Below are 19,149 nucleotides of genomic sequence, written 5' to 3' on the forward strand. Positions count from 1 at the left end.
CATCTATTCCACCTTGTTCGATTTTGCCAATTAGAGTATTTCTTTTAATTCGGTCTCGCTTTTTCCAAATAAAGTTATATATAAGTTTAGAAGCAGCTTTAAAAAAAGTCACTTTTAGGGTTTTCTAAAATATTGGCATTATATAATATTTTTGATATTGCTAGGGTATTGACTACAGTGCATTTACCAAATATGGTTAAATTTCGTCTTTTCCAGACACTTAGTAGTTTTTCTAGTTTTTCTAGTTTACTTATCCAATTTTTTTCATAGCATACAGTTTTATCATGTCTCAGGTAAATACCGAGCGATTTTATACAGGTCTTTGTTATTTTTATTCCATGTATATGAGAATCGTTGGAATACATATCGATAAATGAACCAGTTAACAGACACTCTGTTTTTTCTAAGTTAAGTTTAGGTCCAGCAACCTTACTAAATTCAAGGCCAGGACAACCCTTTATCCAACTTCTTTCCCTGCGATCTTCGCGTATTCGGGGAGCACCACAAAACAGCGGAGCACGCATATCAGCTCACAAAGGCCATTCGATCGGGGAACACGGATGCTGCACAGAAGGTGAGGGATGCAGAAACAGCCCTTGATGCTAAAAGGATTGGCAATTCAGTAAAAGACCCTCAAGGATGGAGTGACGATAAAGAGACTGTAATGGAGGAGATCGTTACTGCAAAGGCTGATCAAATAGCAGAAGTCAAGGCTGTCCTTGAAAAACTCGATGGTAGCATCACATTTGCCGAGGGAACCTTCGACATGTTCTGGGGGACTGGTCTGGACAAAGAGGCCACCCTATACACAAAAATCAACAAATGGCCTGGAAAAAACAAACTTGGACTCTACCAAAAGCTGGCTAACAAACACACCCGGAAGCTCAGGAGTTCTTCCTTACCCCGGAAAGGAGCATCGGCCGAGTGTCAACCGAACATTGAAGACTTTCTAAAAGATCTTCGAAGGCAGAGAAAAAAGAACGACAAGTGCGACAAGGGTGACAATCAATAGTAAGTCAGCAATGTAACTCTCATAAACCTATGAACGATACGACATTAACTTTTTTCTCATTAAATGTTCGAGGTTTAAATACGTACAAAAACGAACAATTCTTTTTGATTGGCTAAGGGATGTGAAATATGATGTAATATTTTTACAAGAAACTCATTTTGTAGAAAATCAAGAATGTATATATAATTCACGATGGTTTGGTGAAATAATTAATTGCTATTCAGAATCAGTTTACAGCAGAGGAATGTCAATTTTACTCAGGAAAAATAGCAATATAGAAATTATCAATTACCATAAATCACTAGACGGTAGAAGATTATTAGTCAATATAAGATATAATGAAAAAGTGGTAACTTTGGTGAATATTTATGCCCCAAACAACGAAAAAGATAGGGCTGATTTTTTCAAACGATTAAATTCTTGGATTAATAAAAATTCTCTAAACTTAGATAATGTTGTACTATGTGGTGATTTTAATTGCCAAATTAACAACGAATTAAGTGATAAAACTGTTAATATTCTAAAGAAAATTTTAAAAACTCTTAGTCGATAGAAGAGTTGTCGATTATGGTGTTATCAATGTCGTTACAAAATTATTTTGTACCGGTAATGCATATTATGAGTTCAAAAAGCTTGTCTCTTTAGCATGTACCTGTATTCATTTGGCAGGTAAGCATAACGTACATAAATTAACAGATGAGGGTGTACCAGCATAAACGGGATGCTTTAATTCATTTGAAAAAGTGTCTTAAAAGTACACGTGTACATGTTTTTCTTACAGCATTTTTTTTCGGGGGGGGGGGGGGTCACCTCTGTTTAGGTCTCATAGTGGACAACCGTTAAGAAAAACGAAAACGAAAACGAGAAAATATAAACGTTCTTTTTCTTATCTATTGTGAAACATAAACTGGATTTAAAAAAAAATAACTTCCACGAAATAGATTCGAGTCATTTTACTGCAAGCATTTCAAATCGACCTAAATTCTTTGTTGTGTGCATCAATACGTAACCCATTTCTCGCCCGTGGCAGAGAAAATCGGTCGCCATGGTCGCTGTTGGACTACCTAGCGGTCAGCGGTTATCTAATACACAAGAATCGCGTCTGTCATATGTGATTTCATTTAGCCGCAAACACAAGAATCGTACACATTAAAGTTTACTCTTCTTAATTTTAATTATTCTTAATTTAGTTTATTCATAAATGCCATTCTCAAACTAAAGCAGTATCAGACAGATAGACCAACTGTAGGATTTAAGAAAAAAAGCTTATATTAATTAGAGTGCAAACATTTTTATTCTTCCTGAGTTCTGAGCTCTCTATGTGTGTTTTACCTCTACGTAAGTTATCCGATCCCTCATCCGGTATCTAATAACAAGATATACTTGCTTGAGTTTATATACAAGAAGAGTTTAAATTTTATGTTCTAAAAGTTTGTTCACCTTCAATTTATTTGATTAAACATTAGAATATGAACTGGGAAGTCCTTCTAAAAATTGATAAAAGCGATATAATTTCAAATCCGAAACATCGTCAGACATAAATCAAAAGTGAATTTGTAAGTCTAAAATGTTCTAAAAGCTATAATATTAATGTTATAGATAAACAACGAAAACCACAAAGATTAAACCATAAAATGATGATCACCCCTAGCACATAGCCAAGGAGATCCCGAGCGAGTGGACAAGTGACCGCGGTTGCTTCGTGTTCTTCTACATGTACATTGAAAGACCATAGTTCAATTGACTTGCAGACTATAACATAGCGACTTTTTTGCCTCCCAAAAATGTATGCACTTAATTGCGATAGATATGTGTTCTTGGGGATTTTACTTATTGGTATATGCACATTGATAAAAAAAAAATCACTGAAGTTGTATAGTATGAGGTTGTAATGCAAATTAAGTGACCAAAAACTCAGCTGAATTTTATTTAAATCTGGCTTGTCGAAATGGAAGATTGTTAACTTGTAGCTTGTTAACTCTGAAAAATTCTAGAACAGAAGAAATAAATAAAGTCTTTATGGCTTCCGCTACATCTTCTTATTTATGTGTTCAATTACATAAAGCTTTTTTAGATTTTGTTTTACTATAAAAGAAAGGTGTTGCTTTTCTTAAAGGGGCATGGTCACGATATTGGTCATAAATTATTTTTCCGATTTGATATTTACAAAGCTTCAGAAAGGCATTTTTGATAAGCAACCTAAATTTGTTAAGCGAGTTACAGAGCTTGAAATGCTTCACCATGTAAACAAAGCGTTTGTATACATTTTGAACGATGAAGTAAAAATTTCAGTTTTAAACCTAAAACGAATGTGTTAAACGTTAGGAATAGTATATCTTTGCTTAAAATAAATAAAAAGATAGACAGATTAGCTGGAAAAAGATTTTTTACTGGTTTATGGAACCTTTGTAAACAAAAACAGGGCAAGAGCCTTGTTTACATGACAAAGAATTGAAGCGCTGTATCTTGCTGATAATTCTACGAATAACTCTCAAATTTAATTTGATCATTAGAAATGCATTTCTAAAGTATTGTAAATAATAAAAACATAAAAATAAAATTCGACCAAAACCGTGACCATGCCCCTTAACCTTAAATTTAGATCTATAGAAATTCAGTATCTACATGTAACATCTCAAAAGCTTTAATACCTTACCATTTGGAAATCATTTAGTGATGCATATAGACAAATGCCAATGAAAAGACATCATAGGTTTCCTATCCTTTCCGACAATGATGAGAAGAACTCAAATGTACATACAAATCAAACATTTATATGTATATTTATATCCGATATGATAGAAATAATTGACAAATATAGGTCGTTTTTTTCTGCTGCACAAAACGGGTGAGAAGGATTTTTATTACCCACAAAAATAAATTAGGGAGGAGGGAATAAAAATCACCTTGTCCGTCCGTCCGTCGTGTCCGGTCTATATCTTCATACAAATATTACACATTACCTGACGAAGCGTCATGACCTTAACCCATGGTCATTTGGACAAAGTAAAGGTCACTGGCAGGAAAAGTGCAAAATTTGTCTCCGGTCCACTTTGGAATTTTTTATTTCACAAAAAGATTGCTTATGACCTGAGAGTGTGTAATGATTTGTCCCTAATTCATTTAAAGAGAAACATTGGGAGTTCTATTTCATGTAAAGATTCCTTATGACCGATGATGTGTCATGAACTTGACCCAGGGTCAGTTGCGCAAGTTCAAAGTCATATTTAACATGTGTCATATCTTGTATTAAAGGAAATAAGTAAAAACTATAGTTTGCCATAACTTTGATTACTTGTGACCTGTAAATATATACCCTGCCTTGTCTGACTCAGTATAAGAAAAAGAAGCATTCATTATTCTCTAATAGAGAAATACATTAGTAATGACTTCTTTCTTAGCGGGGGGTATCATTTGTGAGCTTGCTAACAGTACTTTTTTAGATGGTTTCTCGCAACTAAAATTTCCCTTAAGATAACGTTTAGAAAATTGTTTTAGGTCATTCCCGCTACACACACACTTTTATTATAATTAAATTAATTGTACATATATGATGTGCTTTTTAAAGTAATCCTAAACGTGAAGTAAGTTAAACGAAGAACTTACCTGGTATGAAAATATTACTTTAAAATTAAATCTCGTTTTCGATTTTTTTAACTTACTATTATCATATTGATAATCCTGTCTCTGTATCAATAACAGATCATCTCCATTCGCATACAATCTAAATAAACTCCTACATAGCAAAGATATGCCTTTATCTGTGTAATGAGTGGTGCAATACTCAGTCTAGAGGTTACATAGAAAACAGGCATGAATTAATTTTTTTGTCTGCATTTGAAGAGTTCCAATAATTTTTTTAAGGTCTTCCGTTTTCCAACGGAAGACCTTATTGTTTTCGTTCGGTTTCTTTTTCCCTATTATTATAATTTTTTTTTCTTACAAAATTTGTGCAGGCGATTTTTCGGAAATGGCTTAGCCGATTTTCATGAAACTTTCAGATCTAATAGATATAAATCCGAACTTAATATACATTTTTTTTTATTTTGATGACGTCATTTCCGTTTTTGAGAAAATGACGTTTTAGCGATTTTTAGAGGGTCGGCTTGTCCAGGGATCTCCTAAACGGTAAAAGAAATTGAGTTCAAACTTTCAGGGATTTTAGACAAGAGTTTGTAGATATGCTATTTGGCATTCATATTTGTCATACTCAAAAGGCTTTAAAGCTCGCCTGGTCCCGAAAATTGAGACTAAAAAAACTTCATAATTTTTCATGGTTTTCTTAGTTTATCTTTTTTCTGAAAAATATTTTGTTAACACATGTAATGTAAAAAAAAGTTTATATTTACAAGACATTTTATATAATATCAAGAAAAAGGGGCTGGCCTCTCAAATTAGGGGACCAAAAAGCTCTAAAGTCTTCCATCTGTAGCCTTTAACTGAGGGATATTTTGTGACAGGTTATAGAAACAAATATGTTTATCTTACAGTAATGTATCCAAGCAATGTAATGATTTTATCATGTGTTGCGTAATTAGGGGTTTTTTAGGGACCATATGTCCAGAATTTTGATCACCCATATCACAGAAAGGGAAAATATTTTGAAATGCAGTAAAGAAGAAAAGATGCTCAAAATGATGTATTTAATAATATGCAATCTTCAAAATTACGTTAAACAGCCCCTAAAAGGAGATAAGGGATAGGCCCCTAAAACGTTGTGTCCCATATATCTTAAGAACGGGAACGAATTTCTAAACACTTGTTGAATAAAATGTGTTGATATTTAAATGAACTTTTATTTGATATCAAGAAAAAGGGGCTGGCCCCTCAAATTTGGGGTCAAAAGGTCTCTAAAGTCTTTCTTACACAGCACTTTACTAAGAAATATTTTGTAATATGTTTAAGAAGCAAACATGTTTATATTACAGTTATTCAACTATACATTGTAAAACAAATTTCATGCGTTACGTAATTAGGGATTTTAAGGGGCCAGAAGTCCAAAATATCGGTCACATATATCACAAAAAGGACAAATATTTTGAAAAGCAATTTAGAACAAAAGATGCTAAGAATGCTTATCTAAACAATATTCAACCATCAAAATTTCGTTCAATGGCCCCAATAAGATCAGGGGTGGGCCCCTAAAACTTTTTTTTCAGATAGCTCAAAACGGTAACGAATTTTCAAACAGTTGATTTTAAGAGACATTTCATTTGACATCAAGAAAAAGGGGCTGGCCCCTCAAATTAGACACTAAAAGGTCTCTGAAATCTTTCATCCATAGCACTTTACTGAGAAATATTTTGTAATATGTTTAAGAACCAAAAATGTTCATCTTATAGGTAATCAACTATACATTATAAAACAAATTTCATGCGTTACGTAATTAAGGGTTTAGAGGGGCCAGAAGTCCAAAATATCGATCACTTATATCCTAAAAAGGACAAATCTTTTGAAAAGCAATATAGAATAAAAGATGCTTAGAAAGCTTATCTAAACAATATTCAACTATCAAAATTTCGTTCCGTGGCCCCAATAAGGAGATCAGGGGTCGGACCCTAAAACGTTCTTTTCCAGATAGCTCTAGAATGGTAACGAATTTCTAAACACTTGTAGAACAAAATATGTTTGATATCAAAAGACCTTTCATTTGATATCAAGAAAAAGGGGCTGGTCCCTCAATTTAGGGACCAAAAGGGCTCTGGAGTTTTTCATCCATAGCACTTTACTGAGAAATATTTTGTGATATGTTAGAAGCAAAAATGTTAATCTTTCAGCAATGTATCCATTTATGATAAAAGTTTTCTCATATGTTACGTAATTAGGAATTTTAAGGGGCTAGAAATCTTTTAATAATAACTTTTAATTGTGAAATATTTTGTAATACATGGAAAGAATTATGTTCATCGAAACATTATAAACCTATAAATGACAATTATTTACTCCTTTGTTACGTAATTAGGGATTTTAAGGGGCCAGAAGTCAGAAATTTCAATCTTCAATATCTCAAAATGGAGACAAATTTTTGAAAAATAAAATTGAACAAATTATGCTCTAAAATAATGTGCTTAACAATATGTCACCATCATTTATTTTGTTTACCGGTCCCTAAAAGGAGTAATAGGATCAGCCCCTAAAATGATCTTTTCCAGATATCTCAAGAAAGGTATATAATTTCTAAACACTTGTTGAACATAATGTGTTTGACTTGACATTAGCTTTAAAAAGGGGCTGCCCCTTCAAATATAATCCTTCACCCAACGCACTTTAAATACCCCCTCCGCATTTCCTGATATGTTTCGTTAATGAATATCAAAGGTAATTTCATTTCCTCTTCTAAAAATCGGACGGAAGACCTCCTCGTTGCTCGCAACGAGATCGTGTCTAGTTTAAAGCTCTAATTGGTAAGATGAAATGGTCGTGTAAAGATGACCTTTTATCAATACAGGGTCTGTCATGCTCTGACAAGTGTGAGGAGAAGGGGGTGTTTTAATGAGACTGATGGGCAATTCTTTCGCGACACGAAGTTGCGACGGAAGACTTACTCGCTGCTATGCAACGAGATCGGCTCTAGATTTGTTTGGAAGTTTGCAACACGTCAACTACCCCCCCCCCCATTTTTCTCTCTGTATAGACTGGAAGAATCTTGCAAGTCTAGAATCAGTCAGTGTGAAAAAAAAGGATATTAAACTTTACTCTTATTAGATAAACATTTTCTGCAATGTAAATTTATTTAAATGTTACATCATCGAGAGATGTATTTGAATATAGAAATTGTGAAGTCTACATTGTTCATACGTAACCTATGCATAAATCAAAGTAAAATACTGCAATCATATTAATACATATACATTATTATTACACTTACAATATTGCAATATTAAAACAAAGATTATAAAAAAGTTTTTATTAGATTCCATTTTTGTCACAAAACTTTTAAATGGACAGATAACCTAATTAACTTCTGTCAACTTACATATTTACATACTGAAGTTTTCTATATTTTGTTTGCTCACACAACTTGCTAATAATGATTACATTTAATATAACGAAGAAATACAATTGTTAGTTTATTTTCACAAAAATGTCTTGTATACAGGGAAAACTTTCGCTCAAACTGCGTTTGGCTTTAAAAAATCTAAAAAAAATAATAGCCCTTTTTTAAAAATTTGATTTGCATCAATTTTTCTGAAATTCATCTTACATCTATTATTTTTACTGAATGTGTCTTTACAGCATATGTTATGTAAGATTACATTTACTTAAAACGTTTTGACATCTGTATTTTAAGCTTAAAATGCATCGATTGTTGTTTCATTGTATATAGATTGTTTATTTTCACAAAAACCTAGCACTATCTCAAAATTGTAGACAGGTTTGTACGACTATAATATTACTAGACATGAAGATATAATAAAGGACTATGTGCAGTATGGTCAAATATCTGCCCCCGATTTCAACCAATTTTTAAATAGTATCGTATAAAAATAAAATCTTCACAAATCATTGTATAGAGGATGCCTATAACTTTAATGATGATTTTAGTCATCATTGCTCATTCGCTGTGTATATATGACGTCACCTAAATGGTCCAAATCCCGCAAATTTGCAAACAAATGAAAATATTCTCTTTTTTGCTATATATTTTGCATTCGGAAGTATAAGGCGCAGGTCTGCTCAAGTGCGATTTTAACATATGTTTTTCTTCAGATAGTTATACACATAATACTAAAATATGGTACTTGAGCAAGCCTGCGCTCGATGTTTCCCAGTCGAAAAACCATCGGAAAACACCCATATTTCGCTACAAAACATCAATTTATCAAAATAATGCAATCTTCATGACGTCATTTCTACATTATGACGTCACTGTGGTGATAACCTTTTACACCTCTATCCAATATGATTTTAACTATCTTTCACCTTATTTTTAAAGCTCTTTCTAAAATTTTGATTTTGGGGGGCAAAAAATGCATAAAACCGCACATAGTCCTTTGACATTTTTGCACATTTTCAAATATGGAACAAATACTCAGTGCAAGCGACAAAATGTACCTTTAACATTATGAAACCAAAATATCATTGTCTTAAAATCGTTGCATTAGTATAAGGTTACATTTGCGATGTTACATTTACAAAATGGTCGTACTTATATCAAATATTCTCCTTATATTTTGGTTAGCATAACATCTGAAATCAAGTCAAACCAAATCAGTCATTCACATCGTGAATTTTTAACGTATATTCATAAATATCAAGTAGTCGTTTGTGTTTCATGTCCGACTTACTTGTGCAGGCAGACATACTTGAATTACTCAATAAAATAATTCTTTATAATTATCATGAATCTATTTATTTTTTTCCCAAAACAATCACAGATGATAGAAAAAAATTAAGAATATATTCAAAGAAAAAATCTACTATAAAAAATTGAATAAGATATTTTGACAATTAATTCTATAAATATAACATCATACAAGTTAATTATGTTTTGCTTTGATATTTTCGAACTTTTCGAAAAACCTTTTTTCAATAGGTAGATAGTTAAATTTCATTGTTGATACTTCCTAAATGAAGATGCAGTACAGCTGTGTCAAGGGATAACGGAAAGTTAATTATATAAGGCGCGATTGATAGAAAACAATCACAGATGATAGAAAAAAATAAAGAATATATTCAAAGAAAAAATCTACTATAAAAAATTGAATAAGATATTTTGACAATTAATTCTATAAATATAACATCTTACAAGTTAATTATGTTTTGCTTTGATATTTTCGACCTTTTCAAAAGACCTTTTTTCAATAGGTAGATAGTTAAATTTCATTGTTGATACTTCCTAAATGAAGATGCAGTACAGCTGTGTCAAGGGATAACGGAAAGTTAATTATATAAGGCGCGATTGATAGCAAAATTGTACATGGTTTACACTATCAGGAAAATCAAGCGCGCCCATAAATAACATAATATACACCTGTTATATGAAGTTGAAGTAAGGATAGTTTCTTGTATTAGTAGACATTATATCTGCCTTATTTCATGTGACCAAAAGTGTAAACAAACATTTTAAGGAATCAACAGTCACAATTGTGTTCATATTACATCATCACACACCCCCATTGACTCGATGATGTTGAGTTAGGTCTTTCTTCGGTGTACCAGCGTTCGGCCTCCCTAGCCTGTCTGGCTTCCCGGCGAAGTTTCTCCCGCTTGCGTTCTTTACGTTCTTTTTCTCTTTCTAACTGCGCTAAATATCTCTCTTGTTCTCTCTCTTCCTCTCTTTGCCTTTTTAACTCCTCTTTAATACGTTCTTCCTTTCTGAGTTTAGCTTCCAATCGCTCTCTTTCTCTCCTTGCTCTTTCTTTCTCTCTTTCCTGTTCCATATATGCGCGTTCTAGTTCCAATTCGAGTTCTTTTTCTCTAATTTTTGCAAGTTTTTCTTTTTGCTCCATTTCGCTTTTTAATCGCTCTTCTTCTTCTTTCTTTTCAGCCTCTCTTTTTTGTTTTAGCTTTCTTTCTTCTTCTAAGTCTATAAAATACTGGTAACTGTAAAACGTGTTTTCATTTGCTTGTGTCATTTCGAGAACTAATGACAATAGTTGATTAGCTTGATCGGTACGTTTAATTCCATCAACTCTCCCTCTGTTAGAAAGTAGAAAACAGCGTTTTTTACATTGCATAACCATGTGGTGCAGGTCCGGTGAATTTTCTAGGGTGGCTTGAAATAATTCGTGAATGTCTTCATTTGTCTTTTCTATGCCTTTTAAAGCCTTTTCTTCGAAATCCTCTTTCCTGGTGATAACAATTATTGTGTGGCTCAGAAATTGATCTCCACCAAATATTTCTTTTAAGTAATGAAGAGTTTTCTTCTCTTGTTCTGTGATACGATTCATTTTAAGAATCAATAAGAAAGCGTGTGGACCGGGACTTGTCATCATCATGCAATTCAAAAATTCCTTTCTTAATTCTTCTGGTGGTTTGTGGGTATCAAACAACCCCGGGGTATCAACGACTTCTAAAATTAACCCTCTCTTCAATGTCGATTCTCTCTGAGATACTTCTGTACAAGATTTTGAGGAAAATGAATTTCTAAATCTGTTGGCACTCAATAACGTATTTCCAGTTGAGCTTTTTCCTGCCCCTGTCTGCCCAATCAACACGACACGGATTGTTTTTGTTGCTGAAGTTTCTACATTATTTGTTTTCATAACCACATCCTTTTTTACAGTTGAATTTTGGGCATTGTCTCTTTCAGTCAGCTCTTTTTGTACCAACTCGTCTTTCAGATCTTCATGGTTTTTTTCTTCTTTTTCAGTGCATTCATCGCTTTGGAATTGCTTCGACGCAGCACTCAATTTTAGATCTTTATTTGAACCTTTCAGAAGATCATTATTACGATCTTGTTCGGGATTTTCAACTGTCGAACAATTCATTTGTAACTCATCTTTCATAGAAGTTGCGATATCCAACATTTCATCAGAAACATCGCTATCGACAACAGAACATGGCTCCTTGATCTCTGAGTCTGTTGCTTTTTCGATTTTCCTGACTTCGTTTTCGTCATAGTTACTGATCATCTCACCTTTATTGATATCAGTTTGATATGAGACAAAACACTGCGATGTAATTTCAACATCATATGGGATTGTATTATCAATGAAAACTCCATTCTGCAATTCGTTACCTGAAATACTTGTGATTTCATCTTTCGATTTGCAATCTTTTAATTTGGGTTGTACCGATGTGCTTTTCTCGTCGGCTTTATGGCTGTTGTTTGTTCCTTCCCCGAGGAAGTTCCTATCTTGGTTTTCTCCTAGAGCAGCAGCGTGTTTATGACATACAATAGAAAGAGATGTTGTTGAATCGCCGTGAACCTCTACAAAATTTAATTCCGGTTTTTCTTTTTCATTATTTTTCCGGTGTTGTTCTATTCCTCTTCGACATGAGTTTTCGTCTTGATCTACACCTGGTATATCCATTTGACCAAAACGGGCATTTAAAATATGATTCTCGGTAAATGAGGAATCTGATCTTTGTTTCTCATCCAAAATCGTATGATCAGTGATGGATTCAGTTCCTACTTCTAACAAGTCATCTGAATTTAGTTCCGCGATACCTTTTTCGTCCATGTGTGGCGAGTTTGCAATATTTGAAGTATGTATGCCACCAAGAACTGATGCCACTTTTCTATCGTTTTCAATTTTAATGTTTATATCTTTTCCAGTTGTTTCTTCGTTGGCGGTTTGGTCCATTTTACCAGGGTATTAAACGTTTTCTCTAAGTCCTGGCGAGTTAATGGTTTTCAAGGTCCACCCTCAACCTGTTTAATTAGGTTCAAACTTTTCGCTATGTTTACAATTAAAACCTACAAAATAAGAATACATTTATATCAGTCGTGTTCAATTCTTTTAAATTGTTACGTAAACTTGCATTATCAAATTGTACTAAAGATTATTTTACTAAATTAACACATCTGTCTGTGAAGAACTGGCAATGTTTATTTCTATAAAGTTCTTTTAAATATCAGAGCTATCCAATCATTTATAAATGTATAAAAATATAACAAATTTTATTCGTTTGTTTCTCTATGATGTTTTATTTTCAAGTGCACACAAAATCAAAACAAATAAAAAACCTTTAAAATGTATTATGTTAATTATACATAATATTTATACGAAATTCACAATCAACATCAGAAATTGAAAAAAAAAATTATTATATATTCATATAAAATCCGTAACCAACAAAAAGAAATAAGATACAATGACACATTACACATGTAATTTAATCAATGAAATAAAAGTGTGTATTATATGCTTATTTCCTAGCTCTCTGATTGGCTGATACTAGTATCCAGCATTCTAGAGAGAAAAAACATTATATTCACCATCACTTATCAAAGGGGTCAATATAACATTTGATTGTTTTCTACATTGGACGAAAAATAGATTGGGAATTTCAAAATTGCTACGACTTGTTATCATTATTCACGATGTCCAATGAAACATCGCATCAGTTTGATAGCAATGGCCTGAAACTTAGAGATGATAAGGTTTTCTTTCCTTGATAACGGACGTATCGTACGTCGCTGAATTATATAATAGAACAATTATTGCTGGGGTTTTTTCCCGGTGAAAACGATGACCTGGCTACCCTCGATGTACAATATTCACCTCACCAATGGTGAATATTGTACTTCTCGGTTTGGCTAGGTAAATATTGTACTTCTCCTAAAGGCGACTTTGACCTAAAAACACATTTACTTCACAAAAATAGTTTTATTAATCATAATGGGAGTGCAAAATAACATTATCTTATCATCGTTAAGTAATTAATATCGATATTTGCAGTGCAGAGTTCAAATGTTTGTTCTGTATTTTTTGGCAACCCTTAAAAGATCTAAGACTAATGGTAAATATTTCTATATTGTATTTGCCATGTCTGCATAGCAGATCCTTCTCTCGATATTTTAATGCACTTAAGAATACCAGATGTTTGCTTTCGAATATGAAGTCATGAGGCACTACAAAGAAGGAATGGGGTTTTATATATGTTCAAATTTCAATGTATAAATGTAATGATCAAGTTTGTGCTCGCAAACTTTTCTGGTCGGTTTTCTGAAAACAAGTACATGATACCGATAGGAACAAGCCAGTTAATTGCACTTAGATAAATCTGAACATTATAAATGCTTACAGAATTTGATTACACAAAATTCATTTAGTTATTGATCTGAAAAGATATGCATTAGTTAGCAATTGCATTAACAAACGTTACATATTGTTACTTTGAATAGGTTTTTCTTTGATAGACAATATTGAATTGACCTTTGATCAACCATCTAAAATCCAATGTGACGTTCAAATTTAATAACATTATGTCACATTATCCGACAAGTAGAATTCCTTTTACTACTTGATTTTACATGGACTGGTTTTATTTGACTGCGTGTTATTTCGTTATCCAAATCCTCGCTTTCGTCTTCGAGATCTTCGATTTCTCTTCTCATTTGTTCAATCCTTTCCTGCCTTCTTCGACTTTTTTCCTTATTTTCGGCCTCTAATTCTTCTAGCTCTCTTTTCAAATCTCGGTTTAAATCATCCAATTTCGATTTATGGTCTTCCTTTGCCATTTTTTCAATTTCTTTCTCCAGCTTTTGAATATTTTCTTTTCGAATCTTGATCTGCATTTGTCGCTTTTTTTCTTCCCTCTCATATATTTCGGCCAACCTCTGTTTCTTTAATTCTACCTCCTTCCGTAAAATTTCTTTTTGTCTTTCCAACTCTTTGAACATATCATTGCTGTAGCAAACTCCCTTGTTTTTATCTATCAACTTATATACTGACTGGATTATCCCATGGGCATCTCTTCTGCGTTTGCTGCTTTGAACGAGACCAGAGTTGGAAACAGCCAAACATCGGTCACCGCATTGCTTGACAATCCGAGTAAGATCTTCTGAATCCTGAATAAACGTTTTCAATTGATCCGAAACATCGTGATCTTCATCTTCATCATCCGAATCAAGTTCAGGATCCAAGTCTTCTTTTCGTGTTATAACCAATATTGTGTGATTTAAGAAGTCTTCATCCCCAAACATCTCTGACATGTATTTCAACGTGTACTTCTCTTGCTCTGTTATTCTCCCTACACTTATAATGATCAAAAACACGTGAGGGCCTGGAGATGTCATTTCTAAACAAAGTTTTAGATCTCGTTTGACTATTTCTTCCGTTTTTGACGTGTCATATAAACCAGGCGTATCAATCACTTCCAAAATTTGTCCATTATACTCGCAACTTTCTTTCTGCGGTTTTGAGGTACACGAGATGAAGGAAGAATCAGTGCTGAACTTTTCTGTTCCTAAAATTGTGTTTCCTGTTGCACTTTTTCCAGTCCCGGTCTGTCCAATCAAAACGATTCTTACAGATTTTGAGTCAACTTCTTTTATTTGTTTTAAAATCTTTGAATCTGTGTGAGAGTTCTCTTCTGTTTTATCAATGGGCGATGATGAAAACGATTTGCAGGTTTGGAGGTTTTGCGCTAAACATGGTCTAGAAATATAAGCGTCTTCGCCTGCAAGGAACTGAGGAGTACTTGCATTTGCGTTCAATATTTCCTTTGATTTGCATTTATTTGTATTTCCATCTCTGTAATCTGCAGCATGTATCGAATTTACGTCTAATGAATGTTGATTTTCCTCCTGTTTCTCTGTTTTCACTTGTGGATTACATGTGGGTTGAATATCATGGTCATTGATTATATTTCTTATTCTCAAGTCCATGAACTCAACAGTATGATTTCCTTCGTGTCCATCGGTTTTTGTCTTTTTCTCATCTTGGATTATAGCCTCGTTTGTTTCATTTGTTTTAGTTTTTAACTTTTCTACAGGTGGAATGCATGGACTTTCTTTTGTTATTTGGTCTTGTGGAGTTTTTCCTCTGTCTGCGCTAAGATCATCAGACCTTGTTTCTTCATGTTTTATGCCAAAACTTAAACAGTCGGTGACATTTTCCTGTGTCTCTACCACATCATATGTTTTCTTACACAATTCTGAGTCTTTTGTTATTCGGTCTTGTGGAGTTGTACATCTGTCTGCGCAAAGATCATCAGACCTTGTTTCTTCATCTTTAAACCCAACAATTAAACAGTCGGTGACATCTTCCTGTATCTCTACCACATCATAGGTTTTCTTATTCAATTCTGTATTAACAAACGATGTATATATCTCCTCGTGCATTTCTATCTTTTCGGAAGTTGCAGCTGGAATGGTTTCTTGCATACCGTCGTTTTGCGACGTCAAGTTTATAATATCATCGGAAAGCGTTTTCTCTGATTCGTTGCTTTCACAATAGATATTTACGTCAGTTCCATTGCCCTTAATATCACGTACAGTCATCTTAACAGAAGAATATTGACCGTCTTCTGTAATTTGGATGGTTTTCCCTGTCTCTGTGTGAGGGACATCAGGACTAGCCCGATTTTCTTCATTGCTCAAACAGCAGAGGTCTTCTTGTTGTGTTTCCATTCTGTTCTAATTACGAGTTACTAATTAGGAGTAACGAGTGTATGGTGTAAATCTCTTCTTGTCACCAGACAATCAATCTACACAGAACAAGGTTCCTAGCGTCAACTTAACTCGCGAAAGAGCACATATTGTCAAGTTAAAAACGAGAAAAATCACTTTACAACAATTTGAGGAAGTCGATTCCTTCACGTTCTTTTCTCATTTAAAATATTCTTTAAATAAATGGTATTTGTTTTAGTTTTTCCTTCATATCTTGGTTACGCTTGTATTAAAAACATAGATTCTTACCTTCTTCCAATGTTATATGTGCTTTCGCTTTCTTTACTTGGAATAATCTGAGTCATTCAGTGGTTATAAGACCGTTTTCAGAAAGCCGATGTCTGCATGATCAGCAGAATACAAAAGCCTAGAAATCGTACACTACTACGTAATCAATAGTCAACATTTAAAAATTTGATCTTTAAAAATTGAATTGAACTAGGTTTAATTCAAGAGGGGCGTTCATGTCAGGATCGTAGGTATTACAACATACAAAAACATTTGCTGTAGAATAACAAATTTTGCTTCCATAATGAAGATACAATGTGTTTTATGTTTATTTGATTTCTGTGTTATGAAATTTATTGCCGATCTCTAACAAGGCAAACTAATATAAATAGTGCATGTGCATTCGTAGCTAATGTGAAAATAGTGACTGGTAGAATTCTTGGGCTTTAATCAGGCAATTAATGCAAATTTGTAGTGATTTTAAGATTTTGCGATTTATACCTTTTCTTAGGTTTATTATGACTTATTTTAGACATGGTATACATTGACATGTACATATTTAATGCAGTTTTTAAAAGCATGTTTCCATTAACTGTATCTATTAACCTTTTAATCATTTACTTCGCTTCAACCCCCTCCCAATACAAAACAACTATTTCCGTTGAAATTCCAGATAACTTAACATGTTCAGGAAGAATGTTGCCTGTTAAAATGTGTTATTTGTTCGTTCTTTAATCGTTTGTTGTATAAATATTAAATTGACATGTTACTTTGCTATCCCATCATTTTACAAAATTATAGCAAGTTTGCCCAAACAAGGATGGGTTGTCAAGGAAATTAATTATTGAATGGCGATTTGTGTGAATTCTTTCAAAGGCAAAAATTGTTCAGTCGAACCCTCATTCTTCATACATGAAGTATTTCTGTTCTTCGGGTGAAGTAAAAATATTGAAAATTCTTAGAAACGATAAAAGACACCATATCTCAAAATTTTGATTACTGACCTCATATAATTTTATGCCAACAGAATTGGGTCAATGAAAGAGGTTGAATATTATAAATGTTTTTGTATTATCATCATTCATTTTTGTGTGGAAAATTGGATCAAAAATTGGTAAGGATTTGGAAAATGATAGAAGAAATTCGGACTGAAATATTATTTAAATTGTTGCTGAAATCCTACAGTAACTGCTTTATAATCTATTTAGTGCCACTTCTATTCATAAACTTTCATTTGTTTAAAATGTTTTATTATTTGTTGTTTTTTTGACAGTTAAAAAAATCTCAATCGTAGTGTAAACTTTTCTGAGATTTTTCAAAAAAATATTAAATTGCAGTGAACTAAAAAATAAGTCATTGACCTGCTTTTTTGAAAGCGAAAAAAAACTCACTACAATCAAAGATCTATAATATACAATAAATGTATTTTCATTATCATCAGTAAATTTTTTTTCATTCTGAGTAAATGTCATCCTTAATTTTGTAATTCTTTTTCAATGTTTTTCTAAGATTTGATTCAGTGTCAATTGAATGAATATTTCTCAGATACTAAACAAAAACATTTTTTGCGGATTATTTTGAATAAATGACAAATCAAGATGGTGTTAAGTAAATAAATTTACATTTTTCAGTGTCTTTGCCTGTGATAACACTGCGTATTGATTTTGTACTATACAGGCAATAAATTCAAATGACGTATAATTGGGGCACCTGCGGAGTTTGCTTATCTATGTCCAATATTTAATCGTACAATTGCTGAAAATCATATATAGGTAACAAGGAATCACTCCTTGAATATCATGGTGATAATTTCGGTCGGGGCGTGATCAAATTTATCATAAAGCCCTTCTGGCTTTATTGGATTTTATCACGCTCCGACCAAATTAAAATCCTCACATCATAAAACTCAAAGAATGGTACTTTATTGTTAAAACCATCTAGCAGAAATATGACCATTTCTTTTTTCTTTGGCAGAAAAAAAAATATATATGTGTGATTAAGTTCTATTGTGATGCAAACATTTGAGGAATAAGAAATAATTCTTTGAGTATTCTGAGATAATTATATCGGTCGGGGCGTGGTCAAGTCAAATAAAACCCCAAGGGCTTCATGACGTGATAATTTCGGTAAGGGCGTGGTCAAATCCAATAAAAGAAGGGCTTTATGATAGATTTGACCACGCTCCGACCGAAATTATCACTTCATAATATTTAATGAATGATTCATTACTTATATTTATATCATTTCCAATTTGTACACTATAAGGTAGTATGGGACATAAACTAATAAACTAACTTGTAAATAAAACAAGCTTTTTAACCAGAGCCAATGTGACAATCACAAAGCAAATAACATGAGTTAAAGAATATAATTCATACTTCAATGTTTACTCCATTAAGAATAAACATGTATTTAAGAAATCAGTTCTTTAATCTTTTTTAATTGACCAAATGAAGATCCTTTCTATATAATCTTTCATTCATTTATTCTTTTATTTTCATTACTCTTTCATTTTTAAATTTATCTGACACAAATTGTGAACATTTATACAACAGCATTTAAATGCCATGAGATGATCAAATCATATTCATGAAAATGTGAAACACTTATCAAAATTATACACGAGTGCAAAACATTCTTTTCATTCTTGGCAAAAGACATATACAAAGAGAACAGATGGCAGCAAGATGTTCTGAGGAAAATACATGTAAACAAAAGAATACTAATACATGTACTAACGTTTCTGTATATTGGAAACCAAAGATATAAGTAACATTTCTACATAATACCACTAATGACTATATACAATCTGAACACATGTGGTGGCATCATTTGCAAATGAACC

The 19,149-nt window shown here is 32.8% G+C and overlaps 1 protein-coding gene across 1 annotated transcript; it reads right to left on the bottom strand.

Annotated features, from left to right (window-relative positions):
- Nucleotides 1–9,970: 9,970 nt before the first annotated feature.
- LOC105343525 (myb-like protein X) lies at nucleotides 9,971–16,432 on the bottom strand. The gene is made up of 3 exons (XM_066082418.1): nucleotides 16,326–16,432; nucleotides 13,897–16,114; nucleotides 9,971–12,277 (listed from the first exon to the last, which is right to left on the bottom strand). Exons 2-3 carry the CDS (start codon nucleotides 16,035–16,037, stop codon nucleotides 10,111–10,113), a joined length of 4,308 nt encoding a protein of 1,435 aa, XP_065938490.1. The 5' UTR covers nucleotides 16,038–16,114; nucleotides 16,326–16,432; the 3' UTR covers nucleotides 9,971–10,110.
- Between the last annotated feature and the right edge of the window lie 2,717 nt (nucleotides 16,433–19,149).

The sequence above is a fragment of the Magallana gigas genome, chromosome 4 (genome assembly GCF_963853765.1).
Source record: "Magallana gigas chromosome 4, xbMagGiga1.1, whole genome shotgun sequence".
In the NCBI taxonomy this organism is placed as follows: domain Eukaryota; kingdom Metazoa; phylum Mollusca; class Bivalvia; order Ostreida; family Ostreidae; genus Magallana; species Magallana gigas.